We start from the raw sequence: 18483 nt of genomic DNA on the forward strand, positions 1-18483 counted from the left end.
AGGTTTTGTTCAGTACGACTCATACTGGTACTAAAGGTGGCTCTTATTTCCTCTAGTAGGATATTGCAGTAATTTTATTCTCGGTACAAGCGCTTTTCAAGCTGCTTCAAAGCTGCTGAGATTCTGAATTAGTTCAGAATTCCTTGGCAGCTTCTCCACAAGGAACTTTCCTCCACGGAGTAGCGTTTGTTTCTGGTTCTGTGCTTTGCCTCAAGACAAAAGAGGCTGGTTAGAGGAAGGCAAATCAACTGGCCAAGCAACGTCACTGCATCTGAAAATAACATTACTAATGAAAATAACTCAGGCAAGGAGCTATCCGTTGATAAAATAATACAGTTTATGTATTATCAGTTTAAGAATAGGTTGACATGGCATAGATAGTATACGGAACACCTGATGGATACACTATGAGTTTCCTAAAAGACTCAGCAATTGAAATAAACTTATTTCATCGTGCTTATCCCAGATGGGGGTCTGAATATTAAGATTTCTAAGTGATGCAAAGACAGGAAGAGTTACAGATTCTAGGAGGAGTTGAATATTTTACAAGTGTTCTCAAAAAAACACGGGATAACCAAAGAACTAACACACAGAACTCAGTTTCAGTCAATTTAAATGCAGAACCAAGAAAATACCAAGTACAGAAAACTGCTGAAACTAAGAGGGGGAAAAAGAAGCAGAAGCTGAGGCTCCATTCATATTATAGCAAAGGGCCACCAAACCCATAATAATCGTACCAGGCCGTATTTGTTATTTCTTTCTTTAGATTACCAATTTTATATTTGCATACAGGTGTTCACACACGGGCACATCTTTTCCAAACTTTCACGTTTTGGGGGTTTTTTGGCCATTACAGAGACTCATCAGAAAAAAACTACTCTTATGGAGAGGAGCAACATGAGGGGACCTACAAGAGAACACACTATTCTACAATAAACTCTGCCTTACTGATCGCTGGAAAGGTGGAAGGTGGTGATGGCTGGAAGGTCTTCACAGGACCAGAGACAACGGGCAAAAACTGAAACACGGGAGGTTCCCTCTGAACGTCAGGAAACACTTTTTGACTGTGAGGGTGACTGAGCACTGGTTGCCCAGGGAGGTTGTGGAATCTCCATCCTTGGAGATACCCAAAAGCCATCTGGACACTGTCCACCAGCTCTCTGGGTGGCCCTGCTTGAGCTGGGGGTTGGACTAGATGATCTCCAGAGGTCCCTTCCAACCACAACCATCCTGTGATGCTGCTAAAATGATGGGAGGGCTGGGTAAGCTCAACATGAGCTGGACAGAGAGATAACAGTGACATCTCCCTACTGGGAACCACTGAGGAGACAAATGAAGGGAGAGATGGGAAGAGCAGTATGAAGCTGAGAAGGAAAATGGTCACTGAGGGAGGACCCAAGAAATCAGCAGGAGAGACGGGGCTGGTGGGTAAAGGAAAAGCGTCTGTCCTGGGGTTTATAAGAAGCTGAAACTCTGCTTATTCCACAGAAGCTGCTGCCAGCACCATCTTTTACAAAACAGTTGATTTGGCTGCAAACGGGTATTTTTTCCAAATTCCAACATTTCCTTTTGCCAATTCCAAATCCTTCCCTCTTTCCAGCTTTAGAATTCTACCTTCATTTATACCGGGCAGAAAACGGGCAGGACTCCGAAATCACCGCAGCTGGCAGGGAAAATCGGCCTCGCTGGAATGAGCAGAGCAGCTCGCGGCTCACCCTGCTCTGCTGCAATTCTGACGCTCTTTACATGCGAGACCACAGAAGTTTGGTAAGGGCAGCGATTGGTTTCCTGGACTGTCCTTAAAACAGCCGTGCCTTAGCGCTACTACAGACACACTTCAGGAAGGGTTTTTAGTCTTTTTCTACTGAGCAAACATTTCTGTTAACATTACAAATCGAAATAATGTGTATTTAGTACATACATCCCCCCCCCCAACTTGCTTTTTTTCCCCCACAAAAGATTCAGCAGCTAGAAAACACATCATTATTCTAGGTGGGATTATATCTCTTTTTTCATTCCCTGTGAGGAGAGATCTCCTTCCTCCCACATCGCTTCTTTCCCTAAAACTAGCGCTCATTATATCAAATACAACATTAATAACATGGATCTCTCTGATTTTATTAAAATAGTGCCTCACAAAAGAGCACCAGTATCGCCACACTCCATAAATAAAACAGAAACAACCTCCCAAACCCAAATGAACAAGGAACAAGAACTTCACACAGTAGAAAAATTCCTGATGATACTCGACACGTGAATGAAACTAAAGGAAAAGAAGCGAGAAATACAGAGACTCGAAATATGTCAGAAGCTGCATGTCAAGCATTTTTGTATGTTCAGATGATCTCATGCTGTTTTGTACTATTACTATATTATGTTTCAGTCTGCCAACTACTACAGCAAATTGCTGGCAAGTCCACTATTTGCAAGAAAACAAAACCCCTTCTTAGTCAAAGTAAAAACTCATGAACTAGAACACAAATACACTTCAAATTGATTAAGTCAGTTTCACATGGAGCAGCAAACCAGGATTACTCCTTCTCCCGCACTTTATTAATAACACAGATAAGCGCTTCAAATAAGTTTAGAGGCAGCAGCCTTTTCAATTAATACAATTAAACCTCTATCGAGTCACACGGTGTTCAACTCTTAAAATAATGTAATTGCAATTCTGGCTCTATCAAATCGCTCAAGACAATAATGCTCTGTTATGTCTGTTCTGGTTCCCCCTGTAAGAATGGGATTTCAGACCTACATATTCTTCTCACTTAAGAGAACAGTTTGCAAAACCACCCTGGGCGCAGCACTGAAGGTGTTGTTAATAATGATACGTAAAGCCAAAGAATTACAGCTGTCACTACATTCCCTACACAGTAGCGTACCAGCAGTTGTTACATTTGGATTTCTTTTTGATTTTTTTAAAACATATTTAAAATTTACAATACTTGCCACTTACAATCACACTGTCTGTCCGCTTTGCTGATTTTCATAAGGCTGTTTCTAGTACATGGGATAGAATGAGTAATAAATCAAATACAGGACACAATCAGAACCCGCCGTCCTTTCCCCTACTCTGTTTTTCTACAGACAAATGCCTGCTACAACTTTTTCGCTTTCAACTTCAGTAACTGATAATCACCTACTTGTAGAAGCTGCAAACAACCATCCAAGTTAACTACGGCCAGCACCTTATTACCATGGGCAGAAAAACAACAGACAGAATAAAACGATGAGATATTCTTGTGTTAAGCTTTCATCTAGACTCCCTCCACAAAGCATTAACAATGCTTAAGCTCAACACAAGTTGTGACTAAACACTTATGACACTCCCCAAAGCCCAGAGGCCTCCTCTTCTACCGCTTTCAGTACCACAACCATATTACTGTATGGCTTATATAAGATGCTGCTGCAAAATGGCCCTTTTGAGATGCTCTGCTTGTTCTCCACACACATCTACACTAAGCACAAGTTCTTGTCTTCAAGGACTTCACAACTCTACCTCCTTTACTCACCAGCTATGAGAGGAATTCAACAACTCCCTCAACCCGGCGGCACTTTCATGCAATTGCCTCCCTGACCAGCAGCTTCAGCTCTTAGCACCACGTTGCTCATTAGACATATAAGGCCACTTAATTAAATTTATAAACCCTGATGTCTCAATGCATTTTTAAGGTTTATTTCTGTCAAACCTACAAACTTCTGCTAACTGGCCATGGTTTTATCATTCCTGGCAGGTTTCATCCTTCTACACATATTCAATCCCTGGTTAGAAAAAGGCAAATGGCTACGACATGTGCCTGGCAAAGGGATGACAGGTCTTCACCACGGCCTTTCACTTGTGTGTTGGCTCATGTTTGTCTCTTTAGACTCTTAACCTGCCAGAACAGAAATCACAGCCTGTTACAAGAGCCCTCGGTGCGGTACAACGAGATCCCGCTGGTAACTGAAGCGTTTGGGTACTATCGGAACAAATATTTACAAAAGAGAGAACAGAGATTTATCTTGTTTTCTAAGCAGCAGTAGGAAGCATTAACATTTGGTTATCCCTTTGGTATATAATCTGTAGTTAGCTGAAGGTCAATACGTAATACTAGATTTCAGCAGGTATTCTGAAAATAGCAGCTACTGCTTCAGAGCCTGTGTTTTTGTTACATACAGACTTGAAAAAACAGAAAAGTGTCTACCTAACCACAGAATCAAAGAGAATCACAGAATATTAGGGATTGGAAGGGACCTGGAAAGCTCATCAGTGCAATCCCCCCATGGAGCAGGAACACCCAGATGAGGTTACACAGGAAGGTGTCCAGGCGGGTTGGAATGTCTGCAGAGAAGGAGACTCCACAACCTCCCTGGGCAGCCTGGGCCAGGATCTGGCACCCTCAACGTGAAGAAGTTTCTTCCCAAATTTAAGTGGAACTTTTTGTGTTCCATTTTGAACCCATTACCCCTTGTCCTATCACTGGTTGTCACAGAGAAGAGCCTGGCTCCATCCTCCTGACACTCACCATTTATATATCTGTAAACATTAATGAGGTGACCCCTCAGTCTCCTCTTGTCCAGCTCCAGAGCCCCAGCTCCCTCAGCCTTTCCTCACACGGGAGATGCTCCACTCCCTTCAGCATCTTTGTTGCCCTGCGCTGGACTCTCTCCAGCAGTTCCCTGTCCTGCTGGAACTGAGGGGCCACAACTGGACACAATATTCCAGGTGTGGTCTCACCAGGGCAGAGCAGAATCACACTACAAAGAACCACACTACAAAGGCATTCCCATTACACTATTTGAAAGCAATAGGTTCAAATAGCTTTAATTAATATGGGTTTAAATAATATAGGTGGTTTTGCTTTTATATCTGTGCAAATGCACATCTTCTACTACCAAATTAAAGTAACTGTTCTTGTCTAGCAAAGTCCTTGTCTAGCAAAAGTCGTTAAATGCATTTCCAAGAGAGAAGCAATAGCCAGACGGCATCAACACTACATTCTCATTACCTGTTTCCACAGTGTTTTCTGTTTCTGCTGCCTCCAAACCATCCATACTGTCTTCATCCTCCACTGCAGTTTTTCCTCTACTCCGAGGCCTGCAAACATAAGAAAGGAAAACTCTTTTTAAGCTGAAAGCCCTCCTAAAATTTCAAAGTTTTAACTTTATCCAGTATTTAGATAATTTCATTTTGAAGGGTAGTTGCCAGCACTAAGCTATGAAACATTTAAGCTAACTCATGACTTCAGTGTGGTACAAATCAGAAGCTTTCTCCCCTTGTTTCCTGTTGTAGGTAATGTTCTCAACAACATACATTTGAATCTCCAGTTGGCCTCAAGTTTTTCTGATTATCCTCACAAGAAAAATACGATAACAAACTTTTGCTGGTCCAAAAATATGTTAAATTAGCAAGACTTTAGGACGCGAGCATCCCATTGGCTCCATACTGGGTGTAACTATAGATGTGAGAGAACACAATCCAAATTCGGCCACTAGTTACATTCACTATTAAACAGATACCAATCCATTCCGAGCATCCTTGGAAGAAATTTCTATAGAACAACAATGAAGGTGGAGGGATTACACTGAAACACGTATTATTTCCAGTGAAACAAATATTTTGACACGTAAAATAAAATGCCATGAGAGAAGACAAGATGTCATCACATTAAAGAGTCATCAGGTGAGGACAGCTCGTCAAAACTAAAACACCTAGCAGACTTGTTTCAATTTCAGCCAAGGTCTGACAGAAAGCAGAGAGGTTTGCACCACAAATTCCAGCTTTTTTTCCCTGCCTGGCTCCTCAGCAACTACTGCGGTGGGCTGGTGAGAAGTCCAAGCATCCAGATTCCCAGCTGTTCAGCAGCCCATTTGAAAGGGAGCCAAGAGCTTGGCACCTCGCCTCCCAAATTTTCAGGCTACTTGGCGACTGGCCCGCGTGCTGACGGAAAAGCCCGGGAGACCCTGGGAGCCGCTGATTCCAAGTGCACAAATTCAGAGCGGTTTGGGGCACCTCGGTGGTTCCGACGTCCCGGAGCTCCCAGGCAACCACTGACCCGACCAACGGGCCGTGAATGGGGAGGCCGGCAAACAGACACCCCCTGCCCCCCCAAAACAGAAAACCGCTCCGGTTCCTCTTTCACAGAGGACTCTGAAAGGCTTGGGTTTAGTTCTATGTTGGGGGAAGAAGGTGGTTTTTTTGGTTAAGTCATTAAATCATTCCAAAAGCAGCATTTCCTCGTTTTGTAGAACCTCTTATAATGCTTAAATCTATCCAAACTATTTCTGCACAGCTAGGATCTGCTAAATGGGCTATGAAATAAACTCTACCATGCAAAACCTTTGGTTCTCATGGGTCAAAGAGGACAATGTGCAGAGAACTGGAACCATCTTTTGAGTCTACATGTGCTGCTCTCCTGCTAGAGGAGTCACTGCCTTGGACCACAAACAAGAAGACCCCTTCAAATTGTGTTTGGACCAGTTTTGTCTCTGGGATGGAGGAAAAGAAGAATTTAAATGAGGCTCAAACCAAAGCCTGAAAAAAAACCCTCTCAAAAAAGAGACAGAAGGAAGAGGAAAGTGAGGAGAGATGATGGACAGATGGACTTTTCTTGGCAACCCTACAAAATGTCTTCAGGACAATGCTGAAAATCGAAGGGACAGTGAGAACCGCAGGGATACAAGTTTATCCTTCCCCTCCCTGCTCATCATAAGCAGCGACAACATACACATAACTCACAAAATAAGTAAAATCCTTCTTAGGCAAGATGGAAGCCAGCATGGCCTTCAGTTATTTGTCACTTTACGAGCTTCCAGTGCAGTTTCTTAAAACTCAAGTTTCACAAACATTTAAACCAGAATACACTGAACATTGACCAGAAGAAACTCTCTTACACTCCTCCCTTCAGCCACCACAAAAGCCCATCCATGCGTATGGTGACCGGTGAGCTTGATGGAAGGTGGACATGTGTTCTGGAAGTGGGAAGGACACGAATGTTTCAGTAGCATCTGCGATCATTGCACAGATCCATTCCCATCCTGAATGAAGAGTGGGGAGTAGAGCAAAAGGATCATCAAACTCATTGGATAGAATAGGATCATGGAATCAGAGAATCATTTTAATTGGAAAAGACCCTCAAGATCATTGAGTCCAACCATAACCCAACTCTAGCACTAACCATGTCCCTAAGAACCTCATCTATGCGTCTTTTAAACCCCTCCAGGGATGGTGACTCCACCACTGCCCTGGGCAGCCTGTTCCAATGCCCGACAGCTCTTTCTGAGATGAAATTTTTCCTAATATCCAATCTGAACCTCCCCTGGCAAAACTTGAGGCCATTTCCTCTCATCCTGTCACTCGTTACTTGGGAGAAGAGACCAACCCCCTCCATGCTCCAAGCTCCTTTCAGGCAGTTCAGAGATCAGAAGGTCTCCCCTCAGCTCCTGTTCTCCAGCTGAACCCCCAGGTCCCTCAGCCGCTCCCATCACACTTGTGCTCCAGACCCTCACCAGCTCCGTTCCCTTCTCTGAACTCGCTCCAGCTCCTCAAGGCCTTTCTTGTTGTGAGGGGCCCAAAACTGACCCCAGGATTGGAGGTTTGGCCTCACCAGTGCCCAGCACAGGGGGACGGTCACTGCCCTGGGCCTGCTGGCCACACCAGTGCTGGTACAAGCCAGGATGCTGTTGGCCTTCTTGGCCACCTGGGCACACGCTGGCTCATGTACGTCATTAGATGCATAGATGAGGTTCTTAGGTATATTGTTTAGTGCCAGAGACAGATTAATGGTTGGACTTGATAATCTTGAGAATCTCTTCCAACCAAAACGTTTCTATGACTCTGAGATCAAAGCACAGCAAGAAAAGGTAACACTCTTCTAACACTCAGAAAAACAACACGGTTGGTAAGAAAACAAGAGCATTTAAGTATTGCATTTCTTCTGGCTCTCCACACCATCCCAGCACATCAGGAACAGGACTGCAGGTGGGTGAAATCACTGCCCTTGGTGCAGGAACGCTCAGAAGCTTTACAGAGCACAACCGGCTAAGAACAGGGATTATTTCCAAATCCCATCCCAATTACTCTGCTACCAACTACCCATCCGCAGAGCAAAGCTACAAGTTAGTGCTAAACCAGCTTTACTCTGAAATCACCACAAATGTAAATGATCTTTCTGCTTCTTCACAACTGCCTCATTTCTGGATCCTCCAACACAACCCTGTATGTGAAGGTCACCGGCCAGAGGAGGATGATGATTGTTTATTTAATAATTTACATACAGCTTTAGATTTTCTATTAAAACTACATTTCATGTATTAAACACCAAAGTACCTCACAAAGCCTTTTGAAACATTTTGTTTAAAACAAGAGCAGTATTCACTCCTTGAACTCCCTACCGTATTTTAGCAACCTATTTAACGCTAAAGAAAATCAGAGCTTTCAATTAATTAAACATAATTGCTTCTTTCAGCCAAAGATATAACCATGTCTGGTGTTTTCTCGCCATCCCCTTCCCCCAAATATTCTACAAAAAGCCTTAATAATGCCGTGCAGGTTTTAAACAAAACTGAAGTGGTGGTGGAAAAAATACCGGATTATATCATTAAATTATCTTTGCTAGTTACATTCATTTCACCATCATCAGAAGAGATTTTACAGACTACAAATTTATGTTTGGCTTAGAGAAAAAAATAATTCAAGTCACAAAACAGTGAAATATACACCATACTGACAACTATAATTTAATGTTTCCACAGAAAATGCCATTTGGGAAGGCCATACAGCATACCTAATCGTTGCAATCAACATTTGTAGTAAGAACGGATTGTTTAATGTTACTTGCATTAAATTTATACATTTAATGGTTTTGTACATAAGGCTTTTGGCTGGTTTGCATAACACTAGATTTTTCCACTGACAAACCTTGTAAATGTTTTATTTTTCTATCTACTTATTCCACTCTGTCTTAAATAAAGTGGACAAAGCAACCTGTGCTCTGTTCTCCTCCTGAGACTTGACTTTTCTTCTCAAGTTCATCGTCTGCAGGAGGATGCGACACGGCTGCTGCACCCGACAGCAGCAGGGCCAGCGCCGGCTGCTCCACACAGCGACGGGACAGCAGCCCCGGGCTGCTCCACATCTCAAAGTTCAAACCCCCTGCAATTCCGCCTGGGGAAAAGGATCTGGGGGTGTTGGTCGACAGCAGCTGAACATGAGCCAGCGTGTGCCCAGGTGGCTAAAAAGGCCAACAGCATCCTGGCTTGCACCAGCACTGGTGTGGCCAGCAGGACCAGGGCAGCGACCGTCCCCCTGTGCTGGGCACTGGTGAGGCCAAACCTCCAATCCTGGGGTCAGTTTTGGGCCCCTCACGCCAAGAAAGCCCTTGAGGAGCTGGAGCGAGTTCAGAGAAGGGAACGGAGCTGGTGAGGGTCTGGAGCACAAGTGTGATGGGAGCGGCTGAGGGACCTGGGGGTTCAGCTGGAGAACAGGAGCTGAGGGGAGACCTTCTGATCTCTGAACTGCCTGAAAGGAGCTTGGAGCATGGAGGGGGTTGGTCTCTTCTCCCAAGTAACAAGTGATGGGATGAGAGGAAATGGCCTCAAGTTTTGCCAGGGGAGGTTCAGATTGGATATCAGGAAAAATTTCTTCCCAGAAAGGGTTGTCAGGCATTGGAACAGGCTGCCCAGGGCAGTGGTGGAGTCACCATCCCTGGAGGGGTTTAAAAGACGCATAGATGAGTTTATTAGGGACATGGTTAGTGCTAGAGTTGGGTTATGGTTGGACTCGATGATCTTGAGGGTCTCTTCAACCAAAACGATTCTACGATCCCAAACTTTCTTCCTAGGAGGGGTAACCACATCACACTTTTACATCTCATTGCAGAAACCCCATGAGCTCACAACGGCAGAAATGCCAAGCACAGCTGAGCCGCATCTGCTACAGCTCACAAACCAAGAACAAAATGTACGGGCAGAGCCCAACCAACATGGACTCTACAAGAAAACAACAATAAATATTAGTCAGTACAAGAGGCAGCGGGCTGGGTACGCGGCTGAGCTGCTGCCAAGGCTCCCACAATTGGCTTCCTCACTCGCCTTTTGCCTACAATGGAGCTCAATTGAAAAAGAAGAAACAAAAGCACATCTATTAATGTTTAAAAGAACAGATCCACTGAGGGAAATATAACTTCTTTAAGTGTCTGAAGCGCATTCAACGTTTCATGAAAGCAAGTCAACAAAAGACAAAACTACACTTTTTTATGTATATGGGACTCCATTTGAATAATTTTACCTGTATTTGCATAAAAAGGAGTCATTTATCAAAATCCTTTGTGACCTACTCCTAAATTTATTAATTACCTTTCTTATTTAATGCGTTTCATTAATCTCCATCTTTAAATACACCATAGTAAACAAAAATCTCATCATTTTTCTCCGGGTATGCAACTCATTAAATTTAACCCACAGGAAAACGAGCCCAGAAAACCCTTTTGCAGGGCTCAGCAGAGCGTTAGGTCCTCACTCGGCATCGGGAAAAGCCTCATTGAGCGGCTTCTGCCAAACGGAACCAAGAGCAGCACGATGCGCAACGCCAGGGGACATGGGGAATGGTCTCAGGCACCTGACAGTGATCAAATACTCTTTTTTTTTTTCCTTTTTCTTTAACGTATGACATTTTTGTACGTTTGGATTTGCGTGTGTGGTGGTTTTGGTTTCGTTTGGTTGGTTTGGCTTGGGTTTTGGTTTTTTATTTCATTTGTTCGTTTGTTTGTTTATTGTTTTTCTTAAGGGTGGTAGCAACAGCGCCACAACCTGACAAGCACAACGTAGCTCAAAAGCACATCTAGGATCTTACTTATTCTTTCCACAAAGTGTTCATGAATAAGACCATGGGCCAACATGTCCTGGAACCCCATGAACTAACTGACAAAGCCACTGTCCTGAGCTGCCCGTCACCACCAGGCCGCTGGTTTATGATGACCCGCAAGTTGCTGCCAGGTACCACATTCTCCAAGTTCTCTTTAAGTGGCTACCAACCAAACCAGGTGACAGTTTGTTCAGAACTCACCACCACCTTATTAATCCGGTGCATTTTGTTTCATTCTGATGAGAATGTGCACACACGAACCATTCCACAGTTTCTGCCTCTTCCTCAAATGCCAAAACCTCTAGATGGTCCAAGGGAGAAACCATCATCCCCCCCACACTTTGCAAACTGCTGAGCATGATGATGCTACTAAATATAGAAAACTGGGCCAATAACCTTAAAAAGCGGTGGAACATCTGGGATACAGCGACATCCTAAACCAGCACAGATGTCTTGTTAAATGAACATCTGTCCACAGCCTCACCCTGGAAGATGGTACAGGAATGAGGTATGAAAAGGCTCAATTAGTGCTGCCAGCACTACTAACAAATTAATGTTCACACCACGCTTGCACAAGTGAAAGCTGTTTGCAAGGATCTTTTTAACAGGTGTGTAAAAGCACATGCTGCCACTGTTTCTGAACCGTAAGTCATAAGCAGAGCAGTAAAAGTTTAGTTGTGCCTAAGTATAAGCTACAATACCTAAGGTTCAGCTACCCTGCTTACTCAAAAATAAGTCCTACCCCAAAAATAAGCCCTAGCATGATTTTTCAGGATGACCGACATATAAGCCTTACTCCAAAAATAAGCCCTAGCTACAATTCATTTAAAAAGTCAATTTAAAAAGTGTCCACGCAGTTATACATGTAAAAAAGTAAGCACCTTTTGGAGCAAAAATTAATGTAAGACCCTGTCTTATTTTCAGGGAAACACGGTAGTAGCCCCATGCAAAGGAAACCACAGCAAGTAAGAACCAATTCACAGAAATATCTACAAGGAAAGTGGTTTTATGCCCTCTGAACACTACTTTTCAATGTAGTCTTTATTACTTGTAAGAGTTGAGCAAATTCTACGTCCAGGTTTGGATAAAATGAATTATATGGCCCTGGAAGCAAGGCAGACGCCAGCTAGCTAGAGTTAATTTCAGTAGTTCTAAACACTAACAAGCCTGAAATAAGAAACTCACTATCTTATTGACTCTGGCCTCAAACTGACTCGGATTTAAAAGATTTATAAGAGGATTTTTTAATTGAGCAACCAGTAACAGGTGAAAATATTTTCTGCATTTGCCCTCCATAACATTTTCTACTGTTCATTACAATAAAAGAAGTCAATGTGTACTTTATTCTTATTTACTTGTTATATTAGATATGTATACAGTAAAGGCAGAAAGACCCTGATGTATGGAACAGACGTGCAACAGAAACACCACAAGTGATGCAAAGATGCACCTGACCTTTTAGTAGCAGAGAGAAGTAAACGATTGAAGGAAACCTTTTTCTTTTTAAACATCTACAGAACCAGACTTATTACATTCTCATTATAGAACTTGCTCAACCTTCAGCTTCATTATTAAAAGATCTCAAAAATATACTCCATATTTCCTATAAGCCTGCTGGTACAATCAAAGAAAAGTGTGTAACTTAATATTTCTAATTTATTAAGCATAATAATATTTTCATAAGTTAATACATCATTGAGAAGTGACCCAGGTTACCTTTAAAACCAAAACATTGCAGCTTCCCAACCTGCATCTTGTTTAACCAGTGAGGATCTAAAAGACATTATTCCTTCACTCAACATTATTCATTCAGCCGTGTTCACAGCTGAAACTTTTTCACATCTATATTTCATATGGTTACTACTGAGAGCACTAAACACCTGAAAAAGATTATAGCCTTTGAGATCAGGAATATGAAAGCAAGTGAAAAAGAACCAGCCTCTGCTCCGTGATTCTTATCTAAACTTTTGCAGCTCTACCCTGTGAAAGGGAGATTTGTCAAACATTTCCTACACTACTCAAAGAAATGCAAATAAGAGTCTTTTAAAGATTATTTGTACTGAATGTCACAGGTGCATCTTTGCTTTCATTCCAGAGCACAGCAGCTGTTGGCTCTAAGCTAATAAAGGGGAACTGGCTGAGGAACACAGAGGCCATCCCGACACAGGTTCCGAGTAAAATACCACGTGTTAAAACAACCTTGCACTGCACAGCTCCAGCAACACCGTAAAGGCCAAATGAATTAGTACTTTTGAGTAAATGTGAAGTTTGGGCTACTTGTATTTTCAGCTTCTTGAATAGTTACTCACATTACGTGGGCGCTCAGGCCAATATGGGAGCAAAATTACTTTCCGTGGGAGCTGGACGAGCGGCAAGTGGGATGGGATGGGATGGGATGGGATGGGATGGGATGGGATGGGATGGGATGGGATGGGATGGGATGGGATGGGATGGGATGGGATGGCAGGAGCTTGTCAGATCTGTCTGCCCAAATCAAAGAGAGCGTAATTATTGCAAGAGCGCTGTCATCTCTCCGCTGGAAAATTTCCATCTCGACTCGGTTTTGCAGAAGGCCACAGATCCAGGAGCCTGGAGCTGCGCTCTGGTGGGTGATGAGGCTGCTCTGGCCAAAGCGATTGTCTCCAGCCTTTGCTCTGCTCTCCCCTGAAGTTCGAGTTGTTCAGTTTGAGCCTGGAACTGCTCTTTTTAAAAGACAAAGCAGATGAAGACTATCCTGAAACAGAGCCTTACTAATAAGACCATGAAATCTTCCCAACTTGTTACCCATTCGGTAACATCCTCAGTGAACTGGTGAGAGAAACAGGGGATCCCAGCAGCCAAGGACAGAATTAGGAGGACTCATTATTGATAAGTCACAAGCATATAAAATAATAAACTTTTCACATGAACACATCAAATACCCATGGAGTCACAGCTCTGCTACAGCCACCTACGGACCGAAATACCGAGGCTGGTGCTACCACACCGCAATTTACTTCTGCAAACCTTTCTGTGATACCATCGCATGAGAAAATCCGAGTTTGATGTTAAAATGATGAAGCCAGGTTGCCCGATCTACATGTATGGACTGTTCAGATTCGGAGGCAGTTCAAATAACAGAGTGAGAAATCATATTAACGGCTTTCAGACCTTTCAGCTTGCTTTTTCCTTTTCAAACTGACTGTTTACGCATCTATAAATTCTGCGAGTGAAAATTACTTTTAGTCAAATCTCTCTCATGTTGACCCAGCAATATACAGCGTGAAAAACTGCTACAGGTTCTTATTTCTCAAGAACCACCTTCCAATGATAGGTAGTCTCACTGTCTGACTTGCAGCTTACGGTTTAGTTCTGTAACACAAAACACATGACATGCAGACCTCAACCATTATACATATTTCAGAAATAATTCTATTAAAAAAAAATCTGATGTAATTACGGCCTTCTGACACATCATGTATTTGCAGTTCTGCACAAACTACACCCTTTACACATTTGTTACCAAGGCACTTGGTAACTACCAAAACGATGCAAACCAACACAACAGAATTTCAGCACTTGGATTGCTTTTTAAAACCTTTTCTGGAAGCACAGCAGCTACAAGTAGAGCTGACTGCACGTCTCCCAGCTGCTCCTGTGTATCTACCTGGCTCCAGACCTGGTAATGGAAAAATTCATCGCGGAAAGGGTTGTCAGGCATTGGAACAGGCTGCCCAGGGCAGTGGTGGAGTCACCATCCCTGGAGGGGTTTAAAAGGTGTTTAGACGAGGTTCACAGGGATATGGTTTAGTGCCAGAGTTAGTTTATGGTTGGACTCGATGATCCTGAGGGTCTCTTCCAACCCAAACCAATTCTGGCTATATTCTTAAAGATTCCTCCAAACAGTCTGTGTGAGGCTCTTTGATGGATTTGCTAAGTAATGCTCACCAAGATCACTGAATGATTTCGCACATCCTGTTTTTACAGGCAAGGAGAAAGAAATGGCAATACTAACCGCTGATAGACCAACGGCACTGTCAGAACCACCAACCTCCTGACCTCTGCAAGAGTTTCACATGGCACCTGCACCATCAAACACCACTTGTCCACACTTCTCCCTCCTTCAAGGAAACAAAACTACATCAAAATGTGCTACTGCATCAAACACTGCCTTTTCTTGATGGGTAGAATAAGCATCCACTTGCATCAGAACACAAGATTTGTTTCTCCATGACGACGGCTATGGGAAGTTTTAACTCCTCCAGTCTTGTGACAACCACGATGTCCAAAATTTTTTACCCACAGTAGACCAAGCTCACATCTTTTTGAAGAATTAAGAACTACCCAGCTCCTCATTCTTGCACACACTGCAGGGTTTGCCCACTACTCTCTTCTGGATAAAGGTGGCAATTCAATGGTAAGGACTGTGATTCTCATGTCTGGTGATTTGAAGCTCCTGTAGATAAAATTCAGCGGATCTGAGTCATCATGCAGGAGAAACAGCTGCCAAGTACTTGGAACTTGGTAGAAGTTCTGGTCTCTGCGAACAGATTTTTGTAATTTTAGCACCATTAATTAAGAGTCATTTTCAAAGATTCCCTTTTGAAACTTTGCAGTCTGCTGGAGTCTTACCACAGGAAGATTGTGAACATTCGTTTAAAATGCATTTGTCTGTTTATATTAAATATTCTCAGTGGATACATGAAGTGCAAGTGCAGACTGTGCTCCTGCATCACACCAGCCATGCAGCGGGCAGGTACACAAACACCCCCGTGATCTAGGCTAGAATCATTTCTGTTGGAAGAGACCCTCAAGATCATTGAGTCCAACCATAACACAATTCTAGCACCAAACCATGTTCCTAAGAACCTCATCTAAACGCCTTTTACACCCCTCCAGGGATGGTGACTCCACCACTGCCCTGGGCAGCCTGTTCCAATGCCTGACAACCCTTTCCGGGAAGAAATTTTTCCTAATACCCAATCTAAACCTCCCCTGGCACAACTTGAGGCCATTTCCTCTTGTCCTATCACTTGTTACTTGGGAGAAGAGACCAACCCCCTCCATGCTCCAAGCTCCTTTCAGGCAGTTCAGAGATCAGAAGGTCTCCCCTCAGCTCCTGTTCTCCAGCTGAACCCCCAGGTCCCTCAGCCGCTCCCATCACACTTGTGCTCCAGACCCTCACCAGCTCCGTTCCCTTCTCTGAACTCGCTCCAGCTCCTCAAGGGCTTTCTTGGTGTGAGGAGCCCAAAACTGACCCCAGGATCCAAGGTTCTTACTCAAAAAATCAGTCTTGTACCCCGCAACTACAGTCTGCATACGACAGTCACCAAACACTTCAACCATTGCTTTTATTCATTTTTCGTTCAGTTGGGATAATCAAAAAACAATGCGGATATTCAACTCTTACCCATAATATCAATTTCTTTAAGAGAAACTAAATCCCGTTCAAATGACGTTGTTCTGAGAAGTTTCCAGATCTTAGATCTATCAAAATGCATCAGTCAGCTCAGAATGTCTCATGCCTTCTCATCGCATAAAGCTCAGAATCTTTTATCTCAAATCAGATTTACTGGTGGCTTAAGACCTCATAGCAAACACAAATCTTCCCGTAGATTACACGGAATAGAACTCTGGTCATTCTTCTACTTTTGAAATATTTCTGATCCCACCAAGACCACAAAAGCCCAAAGTGATACAAATAACCTGCTTTCATGCAAGATGCTGACCTGGAACACATCAGACAGAATTTTCTCAATAACACCTGAATTAATTGATGGCATGTAAGAAAAGTTGTTCTTGCATGTTAACTACAGTTTGTCGTTACCAATCTAAAATGGATTTTGACAAGAAAAAAACACAACAGAAACGAATGTCATATCACCACGTATCTTTTCCATCTGTTAGCACCCTTAGTGCTCCTTATAAAGAAATGCATTTTTATTTCAGATAATGTCAACAAGTATTGTGAAATATTTTTCATTTCAATAAAACCGCTAAAACCTAAGAAAGCCAAAGGGAAACACACAAGATCTGCTTCGTAATTAAAAATCCATTAAAACTTATTCAGAAGGCTTGGAAAAAACCTCAGAAGAATAAAAATAGACCTGAAAAGAAAATGGGCAATGTAATTAGACGGGTGTCGGGGTAAATTTATCATCCACATGAATTGGTTCTTCTTTTACCAACATTGTTTTCAAACTAGAAGTAAATCCTAAAAGCCAGATCATGGAAACTATTTTTATACCAGAGTAAACAAAGCTCTGGAAATACGATTGTGAAATATAAACAATACAAGCAGCACAATAAGCAACGCTCCGAAGCACAGGCACAACTAATACGAGTCTTCAAACACGTTTAAAAGCTTCTGTATAAACAGATCTATGGATCTCTAGGGGCGTGGATAAGGCAGAAACACCGCGTTCTGCTAAACAAAACCGTCCAATAGTTTTTTACACCCCCAAAGAGGATTCTTCTCACACACAGATGCAAATTTGCCTTCTGATAATTACGAATAGGTTACAAATAGCCCCAAATAATTATAACAGAGAACTTCTAATCTTCTGCTCAAAGGACTGTTAAATTATGATCTTTATTTGGGACAATGATCATTGCTCCATTCCAATGTTTTCTAAATTTTATCTCTTTTTCTTTGAGACCACTACAAACCACACAAAGCTACTTTTTTGACTTGTTTATCCATGCCAGTCTTCCGTCCATTTAAATTAAATGCATAAATTCACAGCATTTTTTAAAAAACTGTTATTCCTTCATTTCTTTAATATGCCCTTAAAGAAAAAATTGAGAAAAGGTAAGTTAATAGAGGGGTGTTCCAGCACTTGATGCTAGAGGAGCTGCACTACCTGATCACCTCCTTCACCCCAGCGCCAGAGACCAGGCTGTGCCACAAGTGCCACCAGGAGAATGATGGACGGCTCAGCCCACGTCACCCGAGACGGGGCAGAGTTACAAACAAAATTGCATCTGTGTCACACGATAGGGGCACGTATCCAGCGGACCTCCTCACAGCAGCTACTACAATGGAAGTCATCCAAGAGGATCAACCGATCCCTCCAGGTCAAGTTCCTTTGGGGCCACCGTCCAAGGACACGCGGGCACCGAGCTGGGTCCCGTTACTGCGCTGTGAGTTGCAAAAGGTCTTCAAGCCACAGAACCACAAAATCACAGAATGTCAGGGATTGGAAGGGACCTGGAAAGCTCATCCAGTGCAATCCCCCCATGGAGCAGGAACACCCAGATGAGGTTACACAGGAAGGTGTCCAGGCGGGTTGGAATGTCTGCACAGAAGGAGACTCCACAACATCCCTGGGCAGCCCTCAACATGAAGAAGTTTCTTCTCATATTTAAGTGGAACCTCCTGTGTTCCAGTTTGAACCCATTACCCCTTGTCCTATCATTGGTTGTCACTGAGAAGAGCCTGGCTCCAATCCTGACACTCATCCTTTACATACTTATAAACATTAATAGGTCAGCCCTCAGTCTCTTCTGCAGTTCCAGAGCCCCAGCTCCCTCAGCCTTTCCTCACACGGGAGATGCTCCACTCCCTTCAGCATCTTGTTGCCCTGCGCTGGACTCTCTCCAGCAGTTCCCTGTCCTGCTGGAACTGAGGGGCCACAACTGGACACAATATTCCAGGTGTG

The 18483-nt window shown here is 43.2% G+C and overlaps 1 protein-coding gene across 17 annotated transcripts in view; it reads right to left on the reverse strand.

Annotated features, from left to right (window-relative positions):
- Positions 1–18483, reverse strand: part of KMT2C (lysine methyltransferase 2C) — a 204705-nt gene that overhangs the window by 146668 nt on the left and 39554 nt on the right. For all 17 annotated transcript variants that reach the window (XM_065050408.1, XM_065050407.1, XM_065050411.1 and 14 more), the window contains one exon: positions 4989–5077. In XM_065050408.1, the coding sequence (XP_064906480.1) occupies positions 4989–5077 (89 nt within the window). The remainder of the gene's footprint in view (positions 1–4988; positions 5078–18483) is intronic.

This window comes from Columba livia, chromosome 2 (assembly GCF_036013475.1).
Source record: "Columba livia isolate bColLiv1 breed racing homer chromosome 2, bColLiv1.pat.W.v2, whole genome shotgun sequence".
Classification (NCBI taxonomy): Eukaryota; Metazoa; Chordata; class Aves; order Columbiformes; family Columbidae; genus Columba; species Columba livia.